The sequence below is a fragment of the Apteryx mantelli genome, chromosome 4 (genome assembly GCF_036417845.1).
Source record: "Apteryx mantelli isolate bAptMan1 chromosome 4, bAptMan1.hap1, whole genome shotgun sequence".
NCBI classification, from domain to species: domain Eukaryota; kingdom Metazoa; phylum Chordata; class Aves; order Apterygiformes; family Apterygidae; genus Apteryx; species Apteryx mantelli.
Genome location: NC_089981.1, coordinates 52,719,713 through 52,730,065, shown reverse-complemented (window position 1 = coordinate 52,730,065; position 10,353 = coordinate 52,719,713). Strand labels below are relative to the sequence as shown.

The 10,353-nt window shown below is 40.1% G+C and overlaps 1 protein-coding gene across 1 annotated transcript; it reads right to left on the bottom strand.

Annotated features, from left to right (window-relative positions):
- Window positions 1–659: 659 nt before the first annotated feature.
- Window positions 660–10,158, bottom strand: ATP6V1D (ATPase H+ transporting V1 subunit D). Its single transcript, XM_067296611.1, has 9 exons — window positions 10,051–10,158; window positions 7,885–8,002; window positions 6,604–6,683; window positions 5,192–5,259; window positions 4,479–4,523; window positions 3,893–3,996; window positions 3,396–3,462; window positions 2,063–2,141; window positions 660–1,423 (listed from the first exon to the last, which is right to left on the bottom strand). Exons 1-9 carry the CDS (start codon window positions 10,089–10,091, stop codon window positions 1,282–1,284), a joined length of 744 nt encoding a protein of 247 aa, XP_067152712.1. The 5' UTR covers window positions 10,092–10,158; the 3' UTR covers window positions 660–1,281.
- Between the last annotated feature and the right edge of the window lie 195 nt (window positions 10,159–10,353).

Sequence of the window (10,353 nt, the reverse complement as noted above, 5' to 3'; positions counted from 1 at the left end):
CTCACTTCTCTTGGTTGAAGGAGGGTTTTAGGGGAAGGCAAAGCAGTCCTGTCCCGTCCCCCCCCCTTAAATCTTGTTGCTGTTGAGGAAAGTCTCTGGTAGGAACATACGCAGGCTAGAAAATAATAAGGTTAGATGGGAGGTCAACACAAATCAAAAGCAGGAGGCTCCCTTTTCCAAGCTGGACCTGTAATCCTACAAGCAGGTTTGGATTTAGTATTCAGTTGTGCTGCTTTCAGTGTCAAAGGAGAAAAGAAATGCCTCATGCAATTATAAAAAAGACTTTATGAAATGTGTTGCAGAAATTAGTTTCCTCAGCTCCTGTCCTAGACTCCCCTAATCAGCCCAGGACATGAAGAACCACAGCGAGAATGGACTAGAAGTTTAACCCTGCTCTGCTTGCCTGCCTACTTGTTGCAATGACAATTTTAGCAACATACAATGGGGAAGCTCAGCAGAGGTTCATATGTGGCAGAAAAGAGTCACTTGGTTTCTTATCTAACAAGGTAAAGTTTAAGTGAATGCAGATACAGCCTGTAAAGGGATGCCCAGTGCAGGTTCTAAGCTGGGGGCAGGGGAAGCAGCAGTGAAATGAACACTACAGTTTCCAAGCATTTAAGACCATCATCCTCTAGCAACTTGGTCCAGACACCAGACACTTAACACTTGAAACTTTTACTTGTTTCTAGCACAGGCAGTACACAAGTTGGCAGAACCTCTAATTAAAATCATAGGCGTTTTAGGCCAATGGTAACAATCGTGCAACATAAATCATATAAGACTGTGGATTTCATCAATGGGTTAGAAAACATAGTGCTCTATACTCACATTTGACTTCAAACTGTGCCAATACCTGCTTTAAGTAACTTTAACATGAATAGTTCAACAGCAAAAACTTTGTGTGCGTCTCCCTCCCCAAATAACAGTTTCTACTGTTACGGTAGAAATGGGAAGAATTAGAAAGGAATCTGATTAGAGTCATACTGCAAAAGGAACAAGTATGGACACTCATTCCTACTGAGTAAGGAAACCGGAGGAACACAAAAAGGCTCTTGATAGTCTCTACTAAAACCAATAAAAGGCTCTCTTGATAGTAAAGCACCTGCAGTCAAATTCACAGATTTCTAATCTCCCTGGAGAAATCCACAATCCAGTCAACTCAGATTTATACAACAACTGCGAAGCCACATAAATATCACTGAGGCAACATGTCCAGAGTTATATTGCAATTGGACATTGTCTTCTGGGTCCCCCACTCCCACATAGAACACTTGTGCAGGGTTACTCAAAGAGAAGGTCTTCATCCTTCTCTTCTGCTAAGAGGTTGGCAGGTTCACGTTCCCCACCAGCTGCTCTCCGCAGCTCCCGTTCTTTCTCAGATTTTTCTTTCAATACTTTTTTCTTTTCCTGTATCTTCTTTAATCTGTGAACAACATGTGATTTATCAGTGAAAACAATATGATGTAAAACAGGTTAGCAGCAAAGATGCAATACAACTTGGACATGATAAAGCTGCCTGAAGCAGTTCCCAGGAAATGAAGATCCTGTAACAAATGGCAAAAGGCTCCTATGCCTAGCTGCTGACCCTGGGGAAAAAAAAAATCATCTTCCTTGCAGATTAACTCATTTTTTCATCCAAACTCTAAATTACACTCTTACCCTCCCTAAACACTGCATTACACTACTCTGCTTTTCTTGAATGAAGACAATTTTCCTTTAATCCATTTCAGGTTTGACATTTTCACTTCAAGGAGCCCAAAACACAGATATCCATGGAAGAAGTGTCCTTAAAGCAGAGCCCCTTCATGTACTGTATTCCATCCTCTGGATGCATGATAAAGACTACAAGGCACAATCAAGTGGAAGGGATCTGTTAATAACTTTGAGACAAGTAATTGCAGCTCTCCAATTGCCCAGCTCTGGGAATTCAATGTGCAGCAAGAACCAGATCATTTTTAAGTGTTCACTGACAGATTTGGTGAATAGCTCTCTTAACTGCATTCTGAGGAGTTTAGTCTACTTGAGGAAAAGAGACCAGCCTTGTCTTGTTTTAGATACTTACCTGTAGAATTCCTCTCGTTCTCTTTCATCCAGTTCTGTGATGATGTAAGAAAGAGTACGCTCAATCCTGGGAATAATCACTAAAAAATATATATATAAACAAGGAAATTGTTGGACTGCTGTTATATTAGTTGATAAATTGTTTAATGCAGTGCAGGCACAGTTATTTATTTAAAGTTTTATTTTTTGGTTTTTGTTTTTTTAAAAAGCCACAACAGGTGGGCTGGATTTGAATGAAAACTACATTCTTCCATCACATTGTCAGAAACTTCTGCTTAATATATAGCACTTTACCCACCGCATTCTGATCTAATTAGTTTGAGAAAGCTCTCACATCCAGCTGTGATGAAGAAAATATTCAAATATACCATCACAAGGGAAGAGGTAAGACATGAAACAAAGTTCTAGCACAAGAGCTGGGCAATTCTGAAGGCTATGTGCCAGAAACCACCTTTTCAAAGGGCAAAGCTGTTATCAACACTGCCAAAGTTGTCTGAAAGGATGCAGAGGAAGCCTTTTCTGCAGTGAAATTTGCTGAGTGATAACCACAGAAAAAGCCTGCAAGTTCAAAGGAATAAATCTACAGAAAACAGTATTGAAGAGGGCAATTTAGAATCATTTATTAAAATAAACTATTGTGTACATGCAAAGATGATTAAATTCCAGCTGTCAACAACTTAAAAAAAACTTTGAAGTAATCAAGGCATGATTACTGATCCCTGATTACTACAGCAAAAGGAATCACAGCAGTATTGTGCATGGGTAGTACTTAAGAAATTGCAAGAGATGAATTTACAAACAGGAGCATGAAGGATAAGGAATTCAGATCAAAGATAAATACCAAAGTACATCAGGATCGCTCTGTTTCCTATAACCTGAACCTGAATTTAACCAAGATTGCTCTTTAGATGCCTACTCTACCATCCCATCCAAAAACAAAAAAGTCACCACCTCTAGGCTGGACACCACTAGTCCAGTTTCAAAAGCTGTAATGCTAGAAAATACTACAAAAACAGCTATTAGAACATCTTAACACATAACAACATCCCTCCCTTTTGTTTCTAGTCAACAGACTTGACACGATAAGTCAAAGATGACTGGCAGACACTCCAGATGCATTTTTGAAGTCTTTACTCTACAGATTCTCAGTGCAACTTCCTAAGTCCTTTCTCATGTTTGCATACTCATTTATCTCTGTGTACTCCAGCCACAGTTCTACTGGACTTTTATAACAGGAAAGCAGTCAAAAGAAGAGCAGCTTCCAGGACTCTGCTCTCCATCTCCTTGTAAGGAGATTCAAAAATACCATGCATCCCAACAGAGAAAATACTCACCATGTTCAATTGCATTCACACGTCTGTTTGTTATTTTAATGGCTTCATCCAAAGTAACAAAGGATGTCTGATGAAAGGATATTCAATAATTAATACATAACAAAACAAACTCAGCATTTTCATTGATCCTACAAACAAAACGGGCAAAATTCTTGATGGCAGCAGAATTGTTTCCACTAATGTCAGTACTCTTACTATTAACAGATTACATCTGAATGCTGCACAATAGCAGTTACAAGTCTACTATACCAAATACTAATTCCCCAAAGAAAGTTTCTTCTTTGCATTCTTGACTAATGAAATCAGTGAAGCTGTAGTATAATGAGTTTTATGACTGAAAAAGGTCTGCAACTTTGTACTGTGATGAACTAAAGGATTATAGTATAGCTGAAAGCATTAGGCTACAATCACTGAGACTACTTTACTTTCATTTATGAACTGTGAGAAACCAGAGATCCACTTCCCTCTCCCCCGCATTTTTTTTTCCTCCCATCAACCTGTAAGGAGGCCAGTTCTACAAGCAGCTCCACAGCTTTGGCATAGTTCCTCTTCAGCTTAGCCAGCTGTTCTCCACCCCTGGCCAAGCCAGTCAGCTCATAACCTGAAAAAAAAAAAATCATCAAATAGTATCTGTTGCTAATGCCATTATGGTGCTTCCTTACCAGAGAAAAATTAGTATTTTACAAACTACAGGGATACAAGATGGCTCAGGAACTGACAAGGTAAAGTCTCTGCCCATTAACAAATCTATATAGTAGTTTATGTAAAAAGTCATTGTTTTGCATGTCCACAATAAGATCTGCCAGTCTTAAAAACCTCCTTACCTTAACCTTAAAAATTGGTCATCAAGACCAATCTTCCTCTAGTCTGAAAAACACACTGATTTAGGGAGTTAAAATCCACTGTAGCCCCTAATAACAACTCCTCCATGTCACAGGAGCATGGTAAAGCATCGTAGAGGAAATATATACCACTATGCCTATACGGTAAACTGACTTATCAGCAAGGCATGACAATATTTTTCCATTAGCATAGAACAGCTATAAGTACCTGTAAGTTACAAAATATTCTTTTTGTACTTACTGTCCCCTCCTTCCTGGTAATGCTCAAAAACTGGCAAGGTTACACCTAGCAAAGGCAAACAAGAACACGTGCAAGAGACAAAGTGTTATTAATTTATTAAGTACAACTCACTTTTCCCCCATTTGCTTCTAATGAATTACATGAGCTTGGAAGCTTTGTTTTCAAAATCTTGACATATAGTTTGGAAAGATTAAGTCATGCTGGTTTGCCATTTTTATATGGAACTTCAGAATTGTATTACTTTACATCTCACTTAGATATAGGCACATAAAAAATTCAAGGAAGTATATTCAGTTTTACTATGCTTCTGTTCAGCAATGTTTTCCCTATGCTTAAAGAATGCTTTGAGCATTTGATTTTAATTTATCTTTCTTGATTTCTTAATAGACAATTCTTGCTATTTAATTTCCTGATTTCCTGACCTGTTTTTAGTGCCCAAGGAGGAAAAAAAGCACAATAGAAATTATGCTTTGTTTGATGATCTAGAAATTGGACTGCAGCTTACATGCCTCTCATAAAATGAAATAAGTGACTAAATATAAAAATTCATCTGCTGTATGTAAAAATCTTAGTAGATTACAAGTGTTCCTACCATTAGATGAGTTAGAGAAATAAAGAAGAGGAGACAATCTTTGGAAATACTACTGCATATTTCAGAGTCTCCTACCCCACATCCCTCAAGAGTTGAAACACCCATAGTCTGGAAAAGTCACCTGCTACGTTGTCTTTTTTAGCTCTGATCTTGACTTGAGCTTTGTTCACATTTTGGATCACAGTGGTACTGTAAGGAAGAAAATGTTTATCTTAATCAGGAAGGATGGAGTGGTTCATTAATTCATTATATACAAAGGGAAGTAGTTATCTAATTGCTGTAAAGATTTGGAGATAGATAGTTTTCAGCTCAGTTTTCTGAGCGCAGACTTCAAAGCTAACACTGAACCTTTGAAACAAACGGGTTTCCAACAATGTTTGGAAATGTAAAAGAAGCAGAGTCTGTGAAGTGTTATTTTAGAAACATCTTTGACCAAGTATACAAAGCAGATCTGAAAACTAGCCAGTTATCTGACAAATTACTTCAAAATATTTTAATAACACTAAGTCTAATAAACCCGTAAGACCCTCCTCCCACTAAAAGCAAAGGAATTTCAAGGTTAAAATGCAAACTGAAGTCGTAACATTCAGTTCATTTTTATGAGTTCATAGGTAGTTGTTCTTTCAGAACAGTAATGAGTTTGTTTATCCACTAACTCTATCAAAATAACAAACTTAAGTTTCCACAACAATTCATCTTGAAGGATTCTAGAGTGTCTTAATGTCTTCCTAGAACAGGTCACTGTAGCCAACTCTTCTACTGAAACTAAGTTTACTTACAGGGTGGAATCTGACTATTGTTTATAGCTCAGCAGTACAGCTGGTTAAGACAGAAAACAAAGGGCACCATGTCGAAATTAAATGGCAAAAAGTCTTTTACGGATGCTGTGCACCTGCAGCAGCACACAGATCACTACTGTTTCTGATCACTTGGTTCTTCCCCATTAACTGGTACTATAAGCTGAATCATTAACACTTCCCCACCCTTATTCCACAAAGTTTATTTCCAGTTAAATGAATTACTCAAACACCCTAGGCAGAATTGTAATTTATTCCAACACAAATATCCCAGTGGAGAAAAAACATTTGTTTCCCCTCATTAGCCCTAGTGAGACAAGAGATTAGGATCCTGCCCATAAGTCCACAACAAAGAAAAAAAACACATAAATAGTCTACATTCTGCTATATATTTTTGCTTCCCTATATGTTAGATTCCAATTTGCAAAAGCAACTATCTTCTCAAATCAAAGATTTGTGTGTAATCTGTGTGTAAAATAATTTCTGTTAATCTTTCTGCTTTGTTTAGCTTCTAAAGGGATTCACATTTTCATCACACAGATCATCTTTTTCCTGCAGTGATGTCCCCCACCTTTATTTATCCCGTTTATCCTATCCTACTTAGTTCATTGCCTTCTTTTGCTCTTTTTAAAGAGTATTTAAGAATTTTATTTTTCTTCCAAAAGAGAGATCAACTGTTTGTTGATCACTCTTTCCCATGTGTAGGATTCCCACAATTAAGATCAGCAATCCTCACCTGAAGTCTCCAGCTGTGAACTTTGCCTCAGCAAGTGAAAAGGCAGCTTCTCTCATCACCTCACCCATCAGCAACTTAGTCTGGGGAGAGGGAGAAGAAGGAGGAGGCAACAAATATAAGGCATATTACTCCTTCTGCAAAATGGATAATTAAAAGCATCAAGAAAATAGCATGAAATTTAAGAAAGAGAAAATCCTATTTCTCAAGCTAACTCCCAAACCACAAATCATAATCCCTAGGTGACTGGCAAGAAAAAAAAAACATTTTAGCTGTTTTAGCTGATTCAGTGTAAGAACGCAGAGAACTGCAAAAGACTTTTCTATCTTTATCAAGAGAAAATCCTACTAGGTGGGGGTTAATTCAAACAATATAATGGCACAGTGGGAAAACACTCTTACTTGATATTGTACTGACTAATATAAGACTTTTTAAGTCATTGTTCAGCATACAGATGTATGCAGCTTAGTGAAGCTGCTCTCTCCTCCTGCTCCAGTTTTCCAATTTTTACACATTTCAACCCCTTGTGGCTAAAAAAATATGCTATTCAGAAGCAAGAGCCTTTGTGTATTAGCCAGTGCACTGCTGTTCTCAGCCTACAGGCAACTAGACGTAAGAGTGCCAAGAGCTTGTCTAAAGCACCATAACAGAGCATTACTGCTAACCATGGCCATCTGTAGCAGCAACAATCAAAACAGCATAAACAAATCCCATCTAGTATGGTAGAACAGAACAGGCCATACTGGGCTCTACTGAATATCTCAGATTTTGTCATTTGTGCTGCAAAGAGCACAAGAAACAGGACTTGGCATTTCTTCATAAAGGAAGAAATTCCATCTGGATGAAACTTCGTGTCTCTACTTCCTGGTGTACCCAGTCATGCAGGAAACGCAGATCTGCAGTGTCCCCTCAAGCAACAAAAACAGTACCACAGAACATGTTAAATCCACTCCTACAGTATTTATCACCGTCATAGCAAATCCCCTGTAATGTAGAAGATGCAGTAGGGAACTCTAGATATAAAAGAAAGCAGAGTCTAGGACTGGTTGGAAAGAGATGCAGAATATTAAGTCTTATAGAATTTCAGTACCATTGCAGCCAGGAAAACATATTTCTGCTCATCTGTCCTCAGTAGCCTCACTTATAAAACACAGGTTATCCACAAAGTTGTCCTACATTCCAGCCTATCTTATGAAGTTAGCAAAATGGGAATGTACAACGGATAGATAACAGAAAGCTTTCAAACAGAGTGAGCTAAATACAGGAAAATTCTAATTTACCTACCTCAATAATTTTCTTAAGGATCTGCCTGAATCGAAGTGTCAAAGCATCAGATTTTTTCTTCAGGAGGTTACGACCTGTTTGGGCTCCTTTCAAACGAGCCTTCATGATGGTCTGAGCCCTGTTAAACAGAGGAAGAAATAAAAAGGTCCTGCGTCATCCAAAGGGATTAGGAAAAAGTCAAAACAAGTTTTCTGACATGGACATGACTGAAATTATGAAGCAACTAAGAAAAGTCAATGCAGTAAACCAGGGTGGACAATTCAGGAAAGAATTCTATTTTTCGATTTAAAATCAAGGGAACTTATGTCCTCCCCATCAGTGAGGATTACAAGGTTAGTATCTGTAAAGTTGAATATCATGGAAAATTGACAAGTTATTTTTCAGCCCCTCCATAATAGGAAGTAAGAGTTTTCATTTTTCCTGATGACAGCTACCCCAAATGAACCATTCTGACGCAGATTTAGAAAGTGAAGGATCCGTTTCCCTCTACCACTCTGAAGTATAGTTTAGTTTGAATAATTTTTTGATTTAGGTTGACCAAAATGACAGTAGCTATACTACAAAAAGCAGAAGTTGTGCTAACTGAAGGTACTGCTTTGTACACACAGCTACTACACACAAAGGACAACACTCTGTGTAAGGAGTAAAAGACAACTCTGTGTAAGGAGTAGCCTGCACACTTCCTCTCTGACCTTGGAAAAAGTAAGTATAATTCAGATTCTACCTACACTTTGAAATCCATTAATCCCCCCACTTTACAGGTATATTATGAGAATAGCTTCATTAATGCCTACAAGATGCTTATAACTGGAAAAAAACGTGAGTCTTTTCTAAATGTTCACGATAAAAAACAAGGTCAAGGAATAAAAAGGTAGCTTTACTTTCATAATAAATCAGAACTGGCTCTGGCATGCCACCACCTTGCACTAACTCACTTGCTTTGTTTACCACCTGTCAGAGACTGGTTCAGTTTCTACTTCAAGCAAGATTTCACAGGCTCTGAGAATGCATTAAACAAAGCCTTGTTTACTGTAAAGAAGACAGAGCAGTTTCTGCAAGTGATCATGCCCAGTACAGAAGAGGTTTATATCAGCAAAGCCTTTCACTAAGATTAAAAAAAGAAAGAAAAGAAAAAAAGAAGGATTTTGAAAATCTTGTTTTGTCGGTTAACGAAAAGATTTGTTCCAGAGGCAGACGGGCAGGCCATCTTTATTTTATTGCCCTAACTTACTTCCCTATCAAAATATCAGCCACATCACTGGTCTAATACCTCCTCTGAAAAAGAGATTTGTAAATATTAAGCTTTTGTACATCAGCACCTTCTTGCCACAATGATGTATCAGCCTGCAAAAGTATATCTCAGGCATCAACCCAATTTTATGCAAGATTCAAAACAGCTTTTCACTTTAAAGCAAAGTCCTTCTATCTCGGGGAGTTCTGAAGAGAAACTGAAGAGCACTATTATAATAGCAATTTTAATAGCATAGCAATTTTAAACATTTGTGTTCATTCTAATGTTTTCCAAGCCTTGTCAAGAGACATCTGACTTCATGACAAATAGTCTGCTGTCAGGATCTGGAAAATTACTTGACTGTCCACTGCACTTTACAGATCTGACTTCCTTTATTTTCTTAACTCTTTATGGCCAGCCAACCTCTTGAACACAGTTGCTGCCACATCAATTATATCAGTGTCCACTATTTAGAAGAGAACAGAAGATATGGTTTGATTTGCGGTCTTTTTCTTATACACGTATTCTACAAATGGGTCTTTTTAACAATCAGAGTTTGCCTTATTGTGCAGTAAGGCCCCCCGAAGCTGCTTCTGTCAGGTACTGGTCCCTGTGACAGCTCTGAAGGCCGAGAGCGCTAACATTGAGCAACCTGCAAAGAGAGACTCAAGGGAAGATCAAATTGCAGTCTTCAGCTGCCCAGCAAGGTGTTTTACACGAGAAACAGCGCGACACTGCTCTCGCAGGGCCACAGCAGACGGACGGCGGGCGCGGCCCGCAGCACGGCAAACGCCGGCCGGATGCGGCAAACCGAGCCGTTCCCGGAGAGCGGCCGCGAGCCCCCGCCCCGCCGCGCCGCGCCGGGCCCCTCCCGCCCCGCCGCCCCCGCGCGGCCCCGCGGCCTTTGCCGCTGCCGCCGGCGCGCGGAGGCTCACATGCGCGAGGGGAAGATCTCGATGCGGTCCTTGCCCGACATGGTGGCGGCCGCGCCGCGCCGCTCCTGTCGCCGCGCGCTCACGTGACGCGGCCCCGGCGCAGCCGCCACGCCGCGCCGCTGGCCCCGCCCCTCCCCGGCCGCCAGAGCAGGCCGGAAGCGCCGAGAGAAGCCCGGATGGGGCCGCCCGCCCCCTCCCGCAGGCCGGCGTTGGCCCCGCGCCTCCCTTGTGGTCACGTGCTCTCCGGGGGCCAACGGCGTTCTCTAGGGGCGGAAAGCGAGGGGCATAATTTGCTCGCGGGCC

What these genes read in the sequence shown, in the direction of transcription:
- ATP6V1D (XM_067296611.1), bottom strand. Translation starts at nt 10,091, where the DNA reads ATGTCGGGCAAGGACCGCATCGAGATCTTCCCCTCGCGCAT. An exon ending in TTACCAGGAAGGAGGGGACA is followed by an intron (nt 3,997 to 4,478) that starts GTAAGTACAAAA and finishes TTTTTTTTTCAG; the next exon opens with GTTATGAGCTGACTGGCTTG. An exon ending in GAACGAGAGGAATTCTACAG is followed by an intron (nt 1,424 to 2,062) that starts GTAAGTATCTAA and finishes TGTTGTTCACAG; the next exon opens with ATTAAAGAAGATACAGGAAA.